The sequence below is a fragment of the Diadema antillarum genome, unplaced genomic scaffold (assembly GCF_040938485.1).
Source record: "Diadema antillarum isolate AM-2024a unplaced genomic scaffold, OU_Dant_1.0 seq00001251_RagTag, whole genome shotgun sequence".
NCBI classification, from domain to species: Eukaryota; Metazoa; Echinodermata; class Echinoidea; order Diadematoida; family Diadematidae; genus Diadema; species Diadema antillarum.
Window position 1 is genome coordinate 593593 of NW_027272037.1, and position 22111 is coordinate 615703.

A 22111-nucleotide genomic window follows, 5' to 3' on the forward strand; every position below is an offset into this window, starting at 1 on the left:
CAGATCTGCTTCAAAAGACAACAGACACCTTTTTTCGACAACATCAGATGTGCCCTTGCCTTAAAGGAATCGTATAGTTTTGGTTGAGACCTAATTTCAGGTTTCTAACATTGTTTGGTGAGATAATGAGAAACCTCTTATGAAATATGAAAAAGCATGTAATTCTATGAGGAATTCAAAGTTTATTTGACGAAAATTGTTTTTGAAATGGCTGAGATATCCAAAACAGAGTGCTTCTAATAAGTGTGGGACCCACACTTCATTACGATCTCTTTGTTTTACTTTGTTTTTTTTGGATGTTTCAGTCATTCCAAACCCGCTTTTCATCAAATAAACTTTGAATTCCTCTTAAGATGGTATGCTATGTACTATTTCATAAGTGTTTTCTTGGTATCTCGCAAAAAGTTAAAAGCCAAATTTTCATCTCCACCAATACTGCACTGTCCCTTTAAACCATAACGCTTCTGCAACATTAGATTTTCTTCTCCTTTTTTTTTTAAAGTTATAAGCTACCTTTAATCACACTATAGAGAAGTACTTCTCGAGTTGATCTGGTAAAGGGTGCCAGATTTCCAGGCCGTAATGCTGGATTGAATTTTTGTTCAACACAGTTTTGGGGTTGACGAAGTGATATACCTTGAACAACGAGTTGGATATGTATATACGCCGTGGAACAATGAGCAAAGTTGATTTGTTGTGTATTTGTACATGGATTTACCCGACTGTAAATATCAATGTATTCATTTGGATCTTTAGTGTTTAAGTGATGGCGCATTTTGAAAATCTTAACAATGAGATTAGATTATAATATACTTGCAGTAATACATTTTCCCCATTACAATATTCAAATACAAGCGGCATGTGGGGTATAGTTTTAGAGACTGTTACATTGTGTACGTAGAATGTCGAATTAACGTTATTTGAATTAAACGGTTTTTATTCTTTCGCAACATCATGGCAAATTTGGATTTTCTTTTTTGTTTACGTGACTGAGGGCTCTTTCAATCGGATGTTTTGAGGAAAAATATCTCTCGAAATAACGTTGCATCACTTTGAGCCTATATGCAGGTGAATGAGCCAGAATTCAATGCACTTTCCTAGAGCACTTATCGATCAAAGTTGTCTGTCTGATTTGATTTGATTTGATGTATCAATAATCACTCGGAGAGGCCTGAGCGGGTTATTTGATGCTTGTAGTGACGTCCCAGTATAGCTTCCAAACGGTATGATATCCCCCGCATATAGGCTGTTTGTCCGTGAACTCTGCACTTCTCCGCCCGCACCACTGCGCCTATACGACAACAGCGCCGGGGTTGAGTCCGATGTCGTCAGCTGAAAAAGGTTATCCCAGTGGTATGGTGGCGGGAACCCCTCGACGGCTACGCTCAGGTGTCCCCCGCGGAATGCAACCAATGTCGAATTGTCTCCCCTCTCGACGAGCCGAGGATTCCGCTGCCGGCTCGGCCCGCCTTTTATCTCGGCCATACGACACCAGAGGTCTCGTGAAGCGATGAGCCGTACGATAACACGTCACGTCATATGGCGTATTATTGTCGGAGTTTTCATGGGAGGGTGTTTCATTCTTTCTTTCTTTCTTCCTTTCTTTCTTTTTCTTTCTTCCTTTCTTTTCCTTCCCTATTTATTATGCCAGCTAGACACAAGCTATCCTGAGATAAATAGATAGATTGAAAGGCAAGTTTGATTGTGTGTACTATGTATATTTGTATTAAAGGTTTTTGCTGCAATTCACTACCCACCCTATTTATGTTATTGATAAAATATGAAATCAACCACACAGAATGGTAGAGATATCATGTAATTCCGAACTGAAATAAGAATGTATAACATGTTGGTTTATTTATTTCCTATTTTAGCGCTTTGGGGTTGTTGTGTTTTTTGTTTGTTTGTTTCTTTTGATTTTTATAGAACAGTGAAATTAGTTTCAATTACATTGCCAATTGGACGAGGTGATGCTATTTTCATCTCAGAAGTGGAATTGTACTTTAAGCTTGGAGCGGGGGCGCTCAACCCAATCCTCACCCCATCCGTGCAGAGCAGCGGCGGCGTGGCATCTGTCGTAGGGTTGCGGGTTGCTTTTCCACCCCCTCGCTTTTGTTTTTGATTGTTTGTTGTGTTTTAAATGTTTGTTATTGCGTCTTCTTCCCTCGATTGTCATCATCAATGATGCTTCACGGGTCGAACGGGGTGCACGACAGCAATGACTGTTAATTGAATTAAGATCGAGGGAAATTTTGTCTGGCGTTGTGGCATAGTTTTGAGGCTACATGGCGGTCGCCGAGGCACCACACCATACGCTTTCCGGAGGAGATACGGAGGGGAGTACATAGCATCATTCATGTTAGAGGAACTCCCTTCGACGGCCGGGAGCGGTTAGCCGCGATTTCAGTCGCTCTGACTTGACGTGTTTGACCATAACAAGGTGGTGACACCAATCAAGTACTTTATCTGATAAAGCTACTTTAATCTTCCTTACTGCATCAGAACCGAAGTAATGTTTCGGCTCGCAGTAATCAATCGTGGCAATTACACAGATGTTTGTTATGATGAAAATAGTTTGTTTATACGACGATCACTTAAACTACCACTGCTGCTACTAGTATTATTGTTGCTGAAAATAATATTGCTATAGGCATTTCCTTCATTTTATTTATCTTCACTTCATTTACTCTTCGAACGTGATAAAACATATAAGAAATGTGGAAACGAAAATGGTGATATTCATTTTAATGATTCTTACGACGAGTTGTTTTTATTGCAACTTATTGACAAATTGCCCTTCATCGACGTAAATACAAACCAATTATCCAGTGTTAAGAGTAATAGTCTTGATAAAAATCGTGGCAATCGTGGCAATCTTCTGATTGCTACACAGGCGTCATATCCAACAAACTATTAACCGAGCTTCAGCCCGATGACCAGTGATGGTTCTGATCCCTTGTAGCAGAGGGTACTATTCGAATGAATTGCGTCGAGTTCTTTACGAACTTCTTTAAAAGAAGATAAAATGGAAGTAATCATAAATGTTCATTCAAACCTGTCGAACAGTTTATTGCATACTTCATTTTGTTACAAATGTCTCTCAGAGAAAAAAAAAAACAAATTGAGCTTAGTAACACAAATAAAAAAACAACAAGTAGAATTGCATTCAATGCAATGATATCACTGGAGTTGAAACGGGAAGTCGTTGGTTTTGACTGTCAGTCTCGAAGAGCGCTTCACGTGTTTTCCAGCTGCTTTGGAAGCGACACATTCTCGACTGGTATATTCCTGTCTCCATGACAACTGGTATAAAGAGGGGGATCACAGCGGCTTGAAACGCTCAGGGAAAGATGAAGAAGTTGACACTCTTTATGAATCATTTGCGTCTTTGTGGACAGATTGCTTCTACAGAGAATAGCGTGCAAGTATTTGTTGCCTAATTTCAGGAGGTTTAAAGAGATTTGACTTACCACTGCTCCTGGAATACTGACCGGGAAAGGAAGTATAGCAAGGCCCAGAGGAGAAGGGACATTCACCGCGAGTTCAAACACCTCTCAAATTTTGCTCAACCTAACCCTTTGCTCTTCAACAAAGTAATAAGAAAGAACGAGGTAGAGCTGATGCTGGCGATAATGTTTTCCCCTTTTCTGTCACCTGATGCAAACCAGGGGTATTGTTGAATGAAAACAAGAGGAGAGTTCAGGTTTGAGTTTCTTTAGTTTGTCTCCCTCTACAAATGAAAATTTGTTAAGATCGCAACTGCTGATCTGTAGATTAACAAACATGTTGGGAAAAAAAAATTTACAGATCAGCAGTTGCGATCTTAACAAATGAGGGAGACAAACTGAAGAAACTCAAACCTGAGCCTTCACCCCTCTGAATAATATCTTTCTTTCAAGAGGAGAGTTGTTCTGTTTCCTTGCAGAATTTTTTTTAAAACTTTAGTATTTAAAGATCGCATTCTTTCTTCCTTGAATGCGACGGGAATAGTTACCAATAGTTAGCGATGTTAGCTATGGAACTTGATATTGCAGATATTTTCCAGGATCCAAGCTCAAAAATATGCTAATGTCATTCATTACATGGTAATAGCATGGACCTACAAGGTCCATGGTAATAGTAGTTTGTGTTTTGTGCGTATGGTTTTCTTACTTAATGAACCATGTACTCGCAAAAAATGGAGATCTAAACTTGCATATATGGCACAGTTTCTTACATAATGTGCCGTCAGGAAACTTATCCGCAGTCTTAAGCAATCTCATTTCATGACCTGAAACGGGTTGTTCTGTGTGAAACACGTTGTCAAGAAGAACGAAACTGTACATTGAGTGGTTTCTTATTATAGCAGATCTGAGTCATGGGGGGGGGGGGGGGGCCTGGCTGCAACAAGTTTCACGAGTCTTCGGACACACGATGGTGACGCGTCATCTTGACAGCAAAGATTACACGCAGGATAATTATTATGACATTGCGACAATAAATGAAATACAAATACGAGGAAACAGGGAGTTTTCTTATGGCTCTCTTTTACTTGTGAATGTCAGTGCTGTGACCGTCTGCGCCCGGTGTGCCGTCTGGTGTACATTTCGTGCGTTTTCCTCGTCGCGTGATGCATACTTCTTCCAGGACCTTGTTGCCCTTGGCAACGGCGTGTTGTTGCTAATGGAGGCACGCCAAAGAGCCTATCGGAATGTAGCATGAGAGTCGATATTTTCAACGCAACAAACTGACGGGAAGGCTCTTTTTTTTTTGGGGGGGGGGGGGGTTCTTTCTGGTAAAGGTATACTATTCTTCTTGAAAATGACAAGGTGACAGAATTTCCCATACTATCTCACCTTCAAATGATATTTCTTTATCTTCTTTCTCTCCATCTCTCTCTATCCCTCTTTTCTCTCTCTCTCTCTCTCTCTCTCTTTCTCTCACTAGCTTGGCATATTGAACATGGAATTGCTATATTACGAAATGACGCTATTGTAATGTATACAGAGATTACTAAGCCACTTTTGCATATATTTCATATAAATGTGCAACTTTAACACGACAGTATGTATCATATATAAAATTGTATATATAGAATTAACGTGTCTATATTATGGATATATTCTTTTCTATCTGAGTGAGATTACCGGAGGATGACCTTTCTGTATATGATTACCGGATGAAAAGTCATCAGCTGAGAATCGATTCCACGAATTCCATGAAGTTTGTAATGAGGATTACTTCTACTGGCTCTCTTCCAGCGAATTAACCGTCACTTTCGATAAACTTGCCAAGAGTGAAGGTCTTTTTTTTTTTCTTTCTCCGTTTTTTTTTTAACTCTCGGATCATTACGCGGAAGGTCTCTGTTTCATATCATAATATGGCATCATAACTATACATACGTATATCATAAAGATGGAAAACTTCGAGAACGAGAAAAAAAGTGACAATAATGTATAAGCCCTAAGAAATCATAGAGAAAACGACAATAAGGACAACAACCTATGACATAGATAAACTACTCAGTGGCGTAACGTCACGCATGTTTTTGAGAGGGAAATAAAAGGATGTCAGGTTCGTCGCGTGAGAAGCTCCGAAAGGGCACGAATGAAATTAATTACTTACTATCACAACGTTCACAATAAAGCGGAATCGTTTCACGCTTTTACTTTGCGCGCGTAAAATGCATCGCGATAACCTTGAACCTGTACAAGCGAGTTCATCGCGTGCGTATCAGTTACTTTAACAGACACCTTTATGACACATATGATTAACTTTCCCATATCAGGATGATCTGCTTGATACATTTTGTGGCTTGAGTATAAAGCATGTTCGCGCGTGCTTTCATGACAGAAGAAAACAAAAATAAAAATAAACAAAACAAACTCATTACCGAAAATAAAAAGGTCTCCAACTTCAGTATTTATACCTGTGGCTAAAATGACACTCTGACGAAAGCATTGGATACACGCACAAAGAATAATAGCCTGTAGCAAACCATTCTTCATGAAAATTTAATTTACTGAAGTTCTACCTGAGACAACAGGCAGGATGAAACCAAGTTCCTTTGAAACCTTCCTCAAAAGAAAGATCCAAAATCAGAAGCAAAACGGTGCAAAAAAGGAACAAAATAATAGAAATGTTGTGTTTTCCTTAATGAGTAGTATTACTAGGAGAATTCGAACACAAATAGAAGCACGTTTTAATGGGCACTGAGGGAGTACATTCCGAAGCAATATAATTCGCACTTCGCGTGTGCGGCTTTACATGCACGTGTCTTGGTTAATTTCTTTATTAGGTGATCCGAGTATCCTCTCGGATCACCTTCTGTTTTTGTACGGATTATTTCTTCTTCTTCTTCTTCTTCTTCTTCTTCTTCTTCTTATTTCTCCTCAAAAGTTGTGTAGAGGTTAGCTCAGAAAGTCCTCTGCCTATCAATTTCAAACTTATACCATATATGTATCATGTCCCAAAGACGACAGATCTAGTTATGTCTGATTTCGTTTGTTTGCTTACTTGCTTGCTTGTTTGTTGTGTTCTGTTGTTGGTGTGGATTTTTGTGTTGTTGTTGTTGTTGTTGTTGTCGTCGTCGTCGTCGTCTTCGTCGTTGTTGTTGGCTGGCAGGTGTAGGTTGGGGAGTAGGTTTCTTAATTTTTAAAGCAAACGATAGCCCCCGTTCCACTATCACGATCTGGACCCCGGCAAAAGCGTACGGGGATCGGAAGCATCGTAGTTGCAACGTTTGGAAGTCGGGGTTGGAGCGGGAAGAAACTTTGAACCTGTTCAAAATTTCTTCCCGATCTCCCCAATCAAAATTGACCTATTTTGAATCGTATGGCAAGCGGTGAGAGCGTAGTGACAGCGTAAACACCGCGGGATGAGCGTAACAAGGTCTTTCTGAGCGTAATAACATCGGCACAAGAACGGGAAGTAATCCAAAGCCCCTGTCCCACTATGCCGTTCTCGCTACGATTTGACGATTTTCTCAGATCGGGAAGGATCGGGTAAAACCTGAGCCGATCTGGACACAGTACGATGTTAGAACGCTCTATGTACGCTGCAGTTACGACTACCACGTGTTTTCTACGCTCTTACTTTACGATGATGGGGAATGAGGCATTACAATCTCTGCCGCTGCAGTTACGCTTTAGAACGATGTAGCTACGCTGTCAGTGCGATGTTGCCGATGTTATCCGATCGATGCACGCTGTATCTACGCTCTGAACGATCTACACGATCTTGTCACGCTGTCACCCCGTTCAGAGAGCTGAAAAGTGCACGATGTGCCCCGATGTGCCCCTATTCGACTGTCGATCTGCAGTCAGTCAACTTATTAGCATGCAGAACCGAAGAAATATACTGTGGACCTCGAAGAGGCTCCTCAACTCACGGTTCTTTTGCAGCAATGCATTGTTATAAACAAAGTGGTGCTGATTTTCCAAGGCTTTTTCTTGATGTCCTTGCTTTTATAGTCCGTCTTCCTCCAGTTGTAGATGATTTCTTTCTTTTAACAAAACGTAACCAAAATGACAAAGGAGCGATATACTATAACATACTTATCATAAGACATTTATGTTTGCATATGAAATGAATCTATATGAGCCTTGTTTTTTGATTCTCACGTACATTGTAGATATTCCACCAGTCCAATTGCCCACTTACTGCTATGCGGCTTTGCTCTTTTAACCCATCATACGTGGGGAAATGTTGATGCAGAAATGCTCATCTTATCATCATTAAATCGGCAACTCTTGATTTTACTGCATTACATCTTAAATTGGAGAAAGTTTTGATGAAAGTGGTTAAGTTCATCAAATCCGCACAACAGTAGAAGGAGACTTTAATCTTCAAAAGTGTGTTGCAATTTAAGAATCAGATAAACATCTTGCGGTTAAAAGGCCTTTAACGAATTCTACAAAACAAAGAATGTCATGTTACGTGTGATATATATATTTCTTTATTTTTTTCTCAATTCATTTCAACTACATTATTTTCATTGCAAGATCAGCAAGTGAATGCTGTTTCACATCAAGGACCTGTATATAAGCCAAAAATCCCCTCCAAATAATATGAATATAAAATCATATATAAAAACTAATAAAATGAATAAAAGCCCAGCTGAAATTAGTGATTTATGCCTTTTATAACCAGGTGTTGAAAAATCAAAACAAAAAGAGCGATGTGAATTAAACAATATTAATTACAAACGAATTAAACAAAAATGATAAAAAGATAACAGCACGAAACTATAGAAAATGTGGTTACTAGGGCTTGATGAGTAAAACAAAGGATATATATATATATATATATATATATATATATATATAAGTCCTTGGTTAAACAAAGGACATAGGTTCCTACACGCAAGCAGAGTCAGATCTGCAACAATTTGATGAATTTATGTGATCGATATTCCATCGGGTAGTCCGCGCCCTTTCGGGTGACCTCGGTGTAAACGAACCGAGGTTCAATGTTTACAGGTATTACCGTCGGCGCGCCAATGTATGGTGTTACAACAAAAAACACGCATTTTTGGGGGTGTCGTTCAAAATGCCGAGGCGACAACAGTCCCAGTGTATTCCACAAACGACATGTTTTACTTTGTTTTATTTCGGTTATCATTTTTTTTTCTCTGTCTCTCATAGTGGCCCTGCTTATTAGAAGACAGTTACTCAAACTCAATGCATTCAAAACGCTTTAACTGTTTCTTGCGATTTAGACGGAGTTGATGTAAACTTGTCCACGGAATCATTGAGGGCATGCTTTACTTGTGGTATTGACAGCAGTCGAACAACTATTCCCCCCCCCCAAAAAAAAAAAAAAATAAATAAATAAATAAATAAAAATGACAGGTATGAGAATCTCTATCATGGTTTTTTAATGCGAGTACTGTTTGTGCTTGAAACACGTGTATTGACTATCTAAACGATGCACGGAGTTGCCGTTATTTATTTTTTTAATGGCAAGAGAAGCCAAGACGAAAAATGAAAACTGCTAGAAGGTGATTTATAGTGAAAAAAGGCGAAAAGTGGAGCAAATAAGAAACGAGAATACAAGAACAGCACAAAAGAAGAAGGCTATTATGAGGAAGGAGGAAACATAAAGATAAAAAGTTTATGAAGGAAAAAAATGGCTAATAGGCTTTTTACACTTGTAAATTTTTGCTTAGCCCCGGACCAACGGTGGGGCTAAGGGGGGGGGGGCCTTAGCCCCACCGTTGGTACGGGACTATCCTTAGCCCACTTTCTGTTTACACTCGTTTTTGCCAAAGTGGGCTAGCCCCACCGATAGTACGGTACTATCTGGCCCTGCAAAATAGCAGGGGTTAGCACCGCAATTGCGGTGCCAAGCAAGTGAGTGTAAACAGAACGAAAAAATAATCCTGGGCTAAGCGACGGAGACGAAGTCCGACCCTCACTGACCAATCAGAAACGAGGTAATCAAGTGCTGCCGGTGCGTGCGTGTACGTGTACAGTACACAGCGTAATTATGAATATTCATGTGGTTTGGAAAGTCCGGGGCTATAAAGAAATACGAGTGTAAAAAGGTCAGTTTTCTCCTTAGCCCCGGACAAGAGATAGTACGGGACTAATTGGCGAGTGTAAAAAGCTTAAAAAATTGGTACGGGACTAACGATAGTCCTGGGTCAGAGAAAGTCCGGGGTTAAGAAACACAAGTGTAAAAAGCCCTTAAGATTATTTCTTCATGTTTTTTACGCTCACGAAAGTTCAGAGTGGCATAAGTGCTTGAAACCGCAAAACAGTTACATCTTCCCACAGTCAAATCGAAAATCGTAGATTTTTCAAACTCACACATCATTAATTCTGACATTCATAAATCAAAATTTTCATTTCATTTAATTTTCTGAAAGTGTGTGTTTGTGCATATGTGTGTGTGCGTGAGTGCTACATGTGGCTATGTGTGTGTAGGTGTTTAGTTGCGCGCGCGTTCTTGAACGCTACAAACAAAGTATGGCCTATATTATGCTGAGTAGCTTTTGATGGAGAGAAAAAACTGACATTGAACTTCAAAAATTGAGGAGTCAGCTCAATTAATGATAAAAGCGATGTTGATTAGTTCACTACACAACATGACATTCACGAGGCCCGTCAAAATAATGTTCATCTGACTACGTGGTAACATCGAATGAAAAGCTGCACCGTGTTGCACCAGGGCAAGGGGAGATTTCAGTGGCCCGACAACCTCACCCCCGGGGAACGTCGGCTCTGTCAACACTCCTCGCCCGATCCGAGAGCTCGCGGATTACTTCAGACAAATCACAACAAGATATTACACCTGACTCGTGTTTCAACTTGCGAAATATGGCGGGACATTTACCTCGACCAGGGGGTCATGGGGACTGCCCGCCCCTTTTCTTTCTGTTCAAACCACCCAGGAATCATGACTGTATCAAAGTCTACGCACTATAGTATATAAATAGTGTATATTTCGCGAGAGATATTGTGCAAGATCTTATCTCTGTCTGCCTCGTATGAATAATACATATTTATTTATTTCATCTATTGATCTATTTACTTACTTATATTCATTCATTGTTTATCTATCTATCTATCTATCTATCTATCTATCTATCTATCTCCATTGTCAATTAAATACATTTTATCTACAGGAATTCCAACAGCTTTTTTTTTTTTGTATATCCCTCTCTCTCTCTCTCTCCCTTCTCTCTCTCTTTCCCTATATATCTTTGAAGACAGAACTTTGACGTTGTGGTGATACGAATAAATAAGAGGGGGTGCAAACGCTATTTTTTTTTTTCAAATTATTATCGTACGATAGCGAAGCTCATTACATTTGTTTTAATTAATGGGCATTTATTCCTGTATCATCTTCTTGAACATTCGATTCATATTTACGGTCACTTCGATTGAGTTTCTATGTAGGGTATATTGTTCTATCCCATCTCTTCAGAAAAAAAGGGTAGGATTGACAGGCAAGTTGATATATAGTACTCGTTGATTTCGTCATCGATGACGTCATTCCATCCAAGTTTTTTGCATCTTTTTCCCTCTACTTTTTCTCTTTGTTCTCCCTTTGCTTTCACATCTTTTCAACATTTTTTCCCTCATTTTTCATATCCCCATCTTCTTGTCTTTTTAACTCTTTTTCTTACTTCTTTTTCTTTACTTCTTTTTCATTCTGTTATTATATTTCCATTGCAGCATTTATTAAAATATGTCAGGTATTTTCTCTTCCTCGCATCTCCCTTCAGAACAAGCCATCTCCCCTTTAGAACATGTCATCTCCCACGACCGGTTTTACCCGCTTCTACAGCGCCTGAACCCAGTTTCCCTTTGTCCGAAAAACACATCTACCCTCACAGGGGCTATACGTACACCGACTCAGCTCTCCAGAGAACGTGGACGCGAAAACTTTCCTTCCGAATTTCCCAGCGCACAACATGCGATTCTATCTCGCTCGGTCGGACATCACTAGAATTGCAGTCATAACTTCCATGATCTCCGATAAATAGGGTAAATATTTGAGGAAATTCTGAAGGGATATGGTTGTCGGCTGCCCGAAATTCCAGTGATCGTTGGAGAAGTTTTGCTTGTAATACATGCCGCTGGTGGCGGCCGTGGATTACAGAGGTGACAACTGACGCGAAGAAGTGAGCCCTCGCCGACCAACCTGAGGCAATCGACGACTGAGTTCGCAGTGCGCGCGCTAGAAAGAACGAATACATCACAATCATCTTTTCTGTAGTCCCCAATTAGCCAGTTCGGGGTTAGCTCATGGGCACATGGGTACAAATGACCTTTCTTCTTTCTCAGTTCATTAGGCACTCCACTAGTTTCAAGCGACAGAAGGCATAAGCTCGCCCAACGTAACAATTTATGGAATTCATCAGTCATGTTCAAACAAAGGATGAACTTGTGTAGAACAGGTGACCAGAATGATCCTTCCATTGGCATTTTGGAAAGCATCCATTTCATTATTTTTCATTGAATGTATTCACAATCTCTTTGAATCTCAGTGAATTTAATAACCAACATGCTCTGCTGGTACGATTGACCTTTTTCTGCTCATGCTCAAAGTGGAACCCCGAACTGGCTTATTCACCCTTGCGTACACTTACTAGTACTCGTTTTGTTTTGTCTTCCCCCAATAACAAGATCAAATCGCAGATCCAAACTCAAACCTTCAAAAATCGAGTCTCCTCCTCACGTCGTTCAAAGTATCGCTCTGTCAGATGATATTGGTTCTGAATCTATGAGAAATGTGATTTCAACTTGACAATTTCCGGAAATTTTCCAAGAGTGACGAACAGGTATTATAGCATTTCCTATTTAAAAACAACAGCACACAAATGATAGAGTCCCTCGCTGTATATGATGTGTGCTTGTGTGATATCTTCACATCGGTTTTTTTTTCCTCAAATCCTCGCAGATCAATGTTTCTTTTTCTGAGCTTGTCTTTCTATTTCAGCGCGTTCCATTCCTGGAACAAGTTCTTAGCGACCCTTCACACAGTGCGACTAACCGCCCCAGAACCGAGGTCTGAAATTGTCATTGGCATCGTTAAGGATACCACCTTATCCAAGCGTAATCGAAAAACTTGACGCTAATTATAATCAATACTTAGTTCGGTTGCACGCACCCTAAAGGCTCTAGTAATTGGAAAGTAACAACTCAAACAAAACTAAACAGATATAACACTACTCCAAGTTTCATAACTCGGGCCAGCCAGAGCCCCATCATTGCTTTATCTTACCGAGATACAAAATTTAAATCTGGAAAAAAATGTTATAAAAATAAGCCATGTGAGCCTGTAAAGAACTTCAGGTGTCGTTGATGAGGGTGGATTCCTTTACAAAACTCATCTCATTTTGAGGCCAGACACGCTTTTTTGTTTCAGGTTTAAGAGGACTACGTTTTGTTTGGAGTAGATTCACAAAACACGTGAAATTTTGGTGTGAAGAATCAATTCTTAAATTCTTTCAAGAACCTCTGAGCGGAATTTGAGCAGAAAAAACCCCTCCCTTACACATTCTAGAGTTGGAGTGAAATAAGTTGGTCTGATTACAGCATGAAACGTGAATGATACTGCAACTTTCGTGTATTTTACATGTTTTTTTTTTTGTTTTAACTCTTGTGTCTCTTGATAATCATTTGCATGTGTTAGACTTTGATCTACGTTTCATTTGACTTTATTCCAATTTTCAATTTAAATTTCATTTCTTTCTGCCACTTAGGCCTATTCTTTCAAGAATACGATGTATACAAACGAAAATACAACAGTACAGAGATTTGGTGAAAGTCTAAAAAAAATAAGTTTTACCAACAAATTCGAGAAATCAATCAGATACATAATACAGTAAATGGTTGCATATTTCTCTCCAATGATAATTTCATGTTCCATGTTACAGGGACCGTCACAAAAACTTGTCTACATGAAGATGCTTTATGAGCTGATAGCCAATTCCTCATGACAAAGCGACTAAAAAGCTAATCTCTAGGATTTACATATTGAAGAAGGGAAACAGGGTGCGGGGTAGGAGGGGGGGGGGGGGGATTCTCGAATGACCAGGACCCTGTTTTATGAAGAGTTATAATTAATTATAGTTGATTTCCACCATACGTCTACGGCAACCTGTGAGGTAAGGAAATTTATAATCGATTATATCTTTTGATTAAACGGGACCCTGGTGTGATTTTGTTCAAGAAAAAAAAAGAAAATGATTAGTATGGTTATGCTTAAAACGAACAAGATATGCGTGTCTATTGTAGTTGTAAATACTACACTTTAGTTCATGATATATTTTCTGAATTTGTTTATGAAAAAAACGAAGCATATATCATCATTAATTTTCCTTTGATTTCTTAAAATGGTTTTTAGAAAAATATAAATTGCCCAAGATAGTGAGGTAGAGCATTCCATACATCAGGTCCGTAGTTCCCTGATGATTAGGACGCCATTAGAATTCTTGCGTTATATAAATGAATGTTATTGCGGGTGCGTGTTGGATAGACTTTATTTATAGGGAGTATACTGTATTACCCAAATAAAAAGTCAGTTGGGATGTCTTGAAAAATTAGGCTTCCTTTCACAAAAAATAATGAAATATTAAACGAATTTGAAGTAAATCGGATGAGGTGAAGTTATCACCTCATTATTCCTCTTTGGGCTTTCATTTTTTGTAGTTAAACAAAGATTCTAATGATTAAGTCGGGATTATTTCTCTTTAATCACTGTTAATGGGATAGCTCAAATTATTAAAAGATCAAAACGTCTTCATGTCGAGAACAATTCGAGATTTATAATAAGATGACATTAGTATTTCATTTAATTTGCGTATGTCATTTGATTTTGAACGATATCTTTGGGTTGTGAAATATTAGGGTCATCCCACGAGACCAAGATCCACGAGTCATACAGCCCGTGCATATGAATTCGACAGTATGGACAAAAATAAGGCTCATGAGTTCGACACTAGTAGGTAAAAACAGCCCACTAGTTCGATATTACAACACTGGGCTTAATGTGTCGGTCTTGTGGGCCTTGTTTGCTTAGTGTCGAACTCATGGGCTTTATGACTCGTGGGCTGTATAACTTGTGGGCTGTATACAATGACCCGTGGGCTGTATGGTTCGTGAGTGCCGAATTCGTAACGTGCATCACGCGAAACCAAGTAAAACTGTATAGCGCTGTCAGTTTCTCATTTCCGTTGTTCCTTACAGTCAATGATACCTTATCTTTTTTTTTCTTTTACATCAAAGTCAAACAAAGTCTGGGGTAGAAAAGGCGGAATGTTATCAGGAACATTATCCCGTTTCACCATTCTGAGGAAAGACAGAGAACACGATAATTGTTAGATTCGCGAGCTCATTCAGAGCATTCATACAAATCAACGTTTCCTTTTCCGAGTTTTATCTGACATGATCCGCTATTGCAAGATACATAAATCTCTTGTTACAAGTGAAATAATCATATAATTCATTGAAATAATCAGGACAAAACGTCAAAAAGGTCTTGGCTCCTTTCTTATGTTTTTTTTTTTTTTTTTTCACCTGAAGCTATGCTCAAAACCACAGATGGCGCTCTTCATAGCATCGTTGAGTTCGCTCAATGTACTTTGGACATCAAGTTCGAGGAGTTTTTGAAGTACCATATTATCTGTAGCGAACTCATGTACTGGTATGCAGCTGTTGCCTTTAGAAATGTTTTTTTTTTTTATTCGATATAATTACCTGAACGTGCAACTCCATTAATCTACATGGACATAATCACATACAAATATGAATACAGATTGTTTCATATCTCGCCCTGTATGTCCACAATATTACCTCACCGTTTAGTACACATTGTTTGCGTCGTTGTATGGGCGTATTATAGATTTTGTATAGATTTAATTTACTGCGACATAGGGATAACTCGTCGTTCTTCATGCATATGACATATTTAATTACAATGTACTTTAAAGTAGATATGCAAGCCTTTCAACAACAAAAAATCGAGACGGGATGCAATTCAAAGGGTGCACGCATAGAAGGTGGGAAGCACCTCCCTGGTGCACGTCACGAACTCGACAGGCACGAGTCATACAGCCCACGAATCATACAGCCCACAAGCCATGTAGTCCATGAGTTCGACACCAGGCAAATAAGGACCATGAGTCGGAGGCTAGGCAAAAAAAAAAGGCTTACGAGACCGGCACAATAATCCACAAGATATTTTGTCGGTCTCGTGGGCCTTGTTTGCTTTCGTTTCGGACTCATTGGCCTGTTTTGCCAAGACATCAGTGGCTCATGAACCTTGTTAGTCTATACTGACGGACTCATGATGGGCCTTATTTGCCTAATCGCTCATGTGGATTGGGTTTTTATGCGTACACGTGTATTTACTTCTGATCCCTTCAAACACCCGTTTAGGGAATCATATCAACACGCTTTCTTTAAAATCTCACACATGTAAATAATCGTTATTTAGATACACATACTTCAGACAAGGAGTCTCTACAGGGAGAGTACAGATTTACTGTTACACGCTTGCGCATGACTTGCGCATGTCTATTACAAAGTATTCCAACGAGCTACTTGCATCATCCAGGGGAGACAACACAAGCACACACACACACACACACACACACACACACACACACACACATACACACATACACACTCACACTCACTGAGGAAAATAAAATGACGTCACCCACACCAGCTCGGGGTCTGCCACGAACGACACAAAGAGCTACTACGTGTCAAACCAGAGTGGTGGTAGGTGATCGCGAGCACAATCGAGTTTTTGTTTTCTTGCTAATTGCACGAGCTTCATGTGCAAATGTCGTTTATCCCACATAACTAAAACTGAGTGAGAACTGCACAGGGAGATATGGAATCGAAAAAGGTGAGGTCAGTTTTATTACAACTGAGTCTGGGTTTGCTGATTTCTTTATTTACTTATTTTCTTTTTTTTTTTGGGGGGGGGGGACTTTAGAGTCATTACTCATCACTGTATTTAGTTGAGTAGCGTTGTCATATGTGCATCTATCTGTGCGATGAATGTCATTGCACTGTGCAACGTGTTTGCTGGTCTTGTTTTGGACTCGATTTTGGAGTCCCCATCCATGATTTTGTGTCGTGTCTGAGGGTCCGTGCGTTGTAAGTCTTGTCAATGTCCTGTATAGTGTCTGTCTGAAATTTACAGATGACGTGTATAGTATGATCTAGAGCGCCAATCATTGCTCAGTATGATGTGGTGCCTCCGGTAACCATGTGAATGTGAATAATTAGAATTATATGAACACCTGAAAAATATTTCTTTGAATTGTTAAATGCATCAATGTCCGTGTTCGAGACAATCATCTTGTACTCTCCTTCAGCCGGCGCCACAGTCGTGTATAAATCTGAAAGAGCTGTTGCTTCGATGGCGGTTAAAGAGGATTGAGAAGTGTCACTGTAGGGCCAAGGTCATATTTCAAGGGTCATAAAGTGCGCCTTATTTATTCAAACAGCTGAAGTGCTTCAAAATAATAACTAAAAAGAAAACATAAATACGCAGTAACGAAAACCAGTGCCGAAATGGTGTAAGTGCTTGCTTATTCGTGGATTTCAATTTCTCAACGTTGAACGTTTATGTGTGAAAATCATGAAATGAACTATAGTTAGCTTTTTGAATTGAGTGTTGATCTCTGTGATCATTCAAATTTGCTCGAAATTGAACGAATGCAAAGCTGACTAAACTCCTAAACTTACAAACCGCCAAGTTCTTCTTGTTTTTTCTTGAATACTTCTCTTCACATTTTCTAATTTCAGCAATGCACAAAAATGCATACTCTGCTGAACACACACACACACACACGCACACATACACACACACACACACAATTATTTCATTCAGAAGTACAAAGCGAGTGGCAATATGCTATCCACCCCACCTCCCCCCCCCAAAAAAAAAAAAAAAAAAAAATCACCACTGGCATACCACTGTAAGCAAAGGTAGGGTCAAGTTTTTTACCCGTGAAAATATGGCTTAATTGCTGCAATCGTCAACCATGATTGTCAGGTTCATAAGGAGAGCAAGAACAGACATCCAGATTTAATAACTTTGAAGAAAATCAAACTTAGAGTTAGGAAAAAAAGTTTCACTTATTTCCAATGAAGAGTATTTTTTTCCCGCAATTACTTAGGTAAAGATGTACGTCATTAACTTATGATTCGCCCATGCAATTTTTGGAAATATATATCAAGAATCACTAATTTTGATCACTGATTTATCAACTACAACCACTTCTCCTTTATGAAAGAAATTCAAGAGTTGGGTTATTGTTTTACGCAACAAAAGTATGCGAAGGAAGCATGCCATCCTCTTTGATAAGAAAGGACATCAATTAGTGTTGATTAAAGGGACGCAGTCCTCACGAAATTTAAAAATATATGTTGTTGTTGGTACCTCCAATGAACTACTTTCATCAAAAACAAGCTTTCAAATCACCAAATAAGCTCGTACATTTCGGTTAAAAAAGTGTGACTCTGCAAATGAGCAAGTCTTGGCGGAGAGTCATGTATACGTCATCGATGCACAACTCTTTCCAGCGGTGTTCTGCTCGTCATCCCTAGTTATTCATAAATACATGTTTACTATTTATTTTTATATTAATTGTATATATAAATAAGCTTGAAATATTTTGTTTGAAATAATAAAACCACATATTGTCACATTTTATGAAAAAATAAGATATGATTATTTTGAACACTTAAACTGGTTTTCTGAGGCACGGCTGTCAACTTGAGAGTAGGGCATCAATGACGTTGCACCTTTTGGCAGGCTCTTACACGATCGCTTGCAGGAATTATTTTTTTAAAATCGCGTACGGAGACAATTTTTGATGTCCACGCGTATAAATTGGTGAAAGGTTATTTTTTTACTCTTCTTAATTATCAGTACAGTGAAAATCTCAGGACTGCTTCCCTTTAAACGATTATAGATTATTGGTAATACATGTATATAGATAGTTAATGGAAAAGTCCTGAGGCCGTGTCATATTCACCGAATATGATTTGCGTAGGTGCCCGCTTCTAGCATCACCGTTCCGTAAGCACATGTGAAACTTAGTTCAGGCCGGATTTGATGAAACGTTGAACTGGCGCTACCATCCTTTCTACTTGATTCTACTCTGCCAACGTGCTCACCGTGTGGAAATGCAATACAACGACATTGAGGCAGTAATAAACGGCCCCCGCGATAGTAACCCGGAAGAAAGACCGAGGCATATTGTTTATGTGGAAGAAATTTAAGCAGAAAATTATGAAAATTAGGACCATACGTATTCAAATTCAAATTTGAATTCAAGTTGTGTTTTAATTTTTTATTCATCTAACGCACGCAACAAGCACTTTTCTTGTTTGTTTGTTTGTTTGTTTTTTGTAAAGCACTGGAGTAATGTCGGTTCGCCATACATTGAGAGATGTACAGGGTAAATAAATATAGCAAAACACAATAACGAAACATTGCAATACACTGTACGGTAAAACTGTAATGAATATATTAAACTAAAATGAAATATATATATATATATATATATATATATATATATATACATATATATTATAATGTACGAAATATGAAGGGAGCCGCGGTAAAGTCAATGGTTGTACCATCTTGATGGCTTTTCTGAGAAAGAAACAATCAGCACAAGAACAGTTTTGGGAGGCTAATATACTAAAGAGACAAGGCTGACGTGAAAACAGGAAGATATGATACACAGACTGGCAGGATAACAACACAACAGAAGAGACAAGTTATTACAGCGGAGACAACAACCTGCAGAAGTATAATTGAGTGGGACTTTAGATAGTTGAGAAAAGTTGTGAGAATTAAGAGATGGAAACTAGAGGAAATTAGTCCAATCTGAGGAAATAGACCATATCATTATTATATCGACCATTTATAACAGACCATGTGCCAACCCACTCCTTTATCATGCAGTCAGATTAATTCAGTGCATTCCCGTTATAACGAAATTCCGGTTGCAACGAAGTAAAAATTCAGGCCCCAGCATTATCTGCTTTGTATCTTGTTCGTTTATAACGAAAATTCGATATAACGAAAGATAATTGCCGGTCCCGAGGACTTCGTCATAACGGGAGTCGACTGTGGAGAAGATGATTACCTGTTGTAAAGACATGTAAAGACATTTACATGATATCATCCTTCAATTTTCTCCTTTCTTGATTTTCTTCCCAGCTATTTTTTATTGTGTGTGCCCTGACGTCATCATTTCTAGTGTCCTGGTATACTGTAACACCACAAGTCGCGGCCCCGATAGGTCTTCGAAGAATTCTTCTGTATCGGTCAGGGCAATCGGAGCCTTTTGATCCCACGGAACCCCAACAAGTGGATCCAATTACCACCCTGGTTTTCATTAAGACGCACAAGACCGGAAGTACGACTGTGGGAAACATTCTCAACCGATACGCCTACTCCAGAAATCTCTCCTTCCTAATGTACAGATATGACAGGAACAAAGTTGGACAATTCTTGCAGCACATTCCGAGTAGTCAGAGGGAATTGCTGCCACCACTAGGAGTTAAGGTCGGTGACTACGACAACTACACCAACTACGACTTCATGACGGCACATTCCCGTTTCCTTCCCAGTCTGGGGTTCTTCAAGCGTTTCATGAAGCCCGGCGCGAGGTTCGTCACCATTTTCCGCGATCCGGTAGAGCAGTGGGAGTCCACTTTCTTCTTCTTCAAGTGCGATCGCTGGTTTCGCGGAGCGAATGGTTCGCAAAAGATCGACGCTTTCTTCAGGAACGCCATGGCGAGTCTGCGGAGGTCGAAGGGCCAGTGTTCGTTTTACCTGAGGAACGGCATGTGGTTTGACATGACCGACAACGAAGCAATTCACACCGATCGGAGGACGATAAACGAAACTCTAAGAACGCTCGACAAAGAGCTCGATCTCGTTCTGATCCTCGAATACCTTGATGAATCCCTAATACTTCTGAAGGAGCTCATGCATTGGAGCTTCTCGGATATCTTGTATATCCGATTCAACCAACGCGTCGTCAAGTCTATGGTAAACGAGCGACAGCGAGCCCTGATTCGAGACTGGAACATGGCGGACGTTTTACTCTACGAGCACTTCAACCAGACTCTTTGGAAACGTATTGCCGAGTACGGAAGCCAATTCCAGAATGATTTGACACATTTCCGCTCGATGTTAAGCATGTATACAGAAGACTGTAAATTCGGGAACTACACTGAAGGGTTCAGAAAAGTTTATCGCCTCACTCCTATGAATAACTCATCGAGCCTCTGTCACGATCTTTCAGAAATGGATTACAAAGTTCCGGTAAAGCGCCAAAGCATAGGGATCAAATTAGGAGTGAAACATCGATAAACTCAGTCGTTCACATTAAATCCTAGGACATTTTTTGCTTCAAATATTACCATCTTGTCGTCATATAATCTATTATACCCTGGATGTCACTATTTATCTCATATTAGAGTAAACAAAAGCCCTGTTTCCTGAGAGAGGTATAACGTAAAGAGCTCTTTAATTTTCTAGAAAAGTAAAAATTTGTTAAATTTTCTCGATATTTTCTCTATGTCACTGTCCATTATGACGTCATGAAATCTAGTAGTCTCCTTATCCATAACGATGATGGCATCGAAACTTCAAAAAAAAAATCTAATTATGTAATTGATTGTCTGACTTGATTTTCCTCGAACTTTCACTGATGTATTCTACTGATATTGCTGCTTACACTCAATCCGTGTTTATAGTTGGGTTTTGGTCTCCCTTAGAATAAAGATATTCATATATAATTCATATATATTACAAATATATCAGAAAGAACTATACGTAGAAATTGCTCATTTGAGTGAGAAGCAGCTTCTGAACTTTGCTCCCTTTTTAAAGAATTGCTGGAAGCCTTTTAAAATTTTGCCCATTTGAACATGATTGTGAACATGTGATTAAGCGCTATAAATAAGTGTCATTCATTATTATTATTATTATTATCATTATTATTATTATTATCATTATTATTATAAGAATAAGAATAATAATTATTATTATCAACTAAGTTGAATTATCTCATAGAGTTGGTCTGAAATTCCTGTATAATAGTTAAATCCAGTCCATTCTTTACAAAGTGCCACATGTCAACGCTTCTATATCGAGTCATAGGAAACAACAACCAAGATGAAAGTTCAGGTTAGATACATGGCCACGCGTAAGTGCACTCCTACGATATGTTTGCACATTATACTCCACGCCCCAGGTACCTACTTCGCAGCGCTGATAATCCGGTATACCCACTAATGCAAATTCAGAGTGTAAGCATCTGAGCATGTAACTCATTCGCACGACCATGCACTAATTTAAAGATTTGCTCCCATTGACATAAATGTTGTTTTCTTGTGCAAATTTTGCCAAACTTGAAGGTGGGAGTCACACTTTAGCTGCAACTGAACACAAATCCGATGAATGCTTTGATATATTATGTCGATAATGTAACACCCGTCACCTGTCACGCTCGTGGATATACAGTATGATGGCTTATATTGCTGTGAATGTAATTATGGTAGCGATGTGCATTATGTTGAGTGAATTTGTTTTTCTCCTGTCCCAATTTTTATTACCCATTGCTAACAAT

General features: G+C 39.1%; 1 protein-coding gene across 1 annotated transcript; it reads left to right on the forward strand.

Annotated features, from left to right (window-relative positions):
• Positions 1-1322: 1322 nt before the first annotated feature.
• Positions 1323-20850, forward strand: LOC139745309 (galactose-3-O-sulfotransferase 2-like). The gene is made up of 2 exons (XM_071655706.1): positions 1323-1497; positions 19802-20850. The coding sequence occupies exons 1-2, from the start codon at positions 1323-1325 to the stop codon at positions 20848-20850; spliced, it is 1224 nt and encodes a 407-aa protein (XP_071511807.1).
• The last annotated feature ends 1261 nt before the right edge of the window (positions 20851-22111 follow it).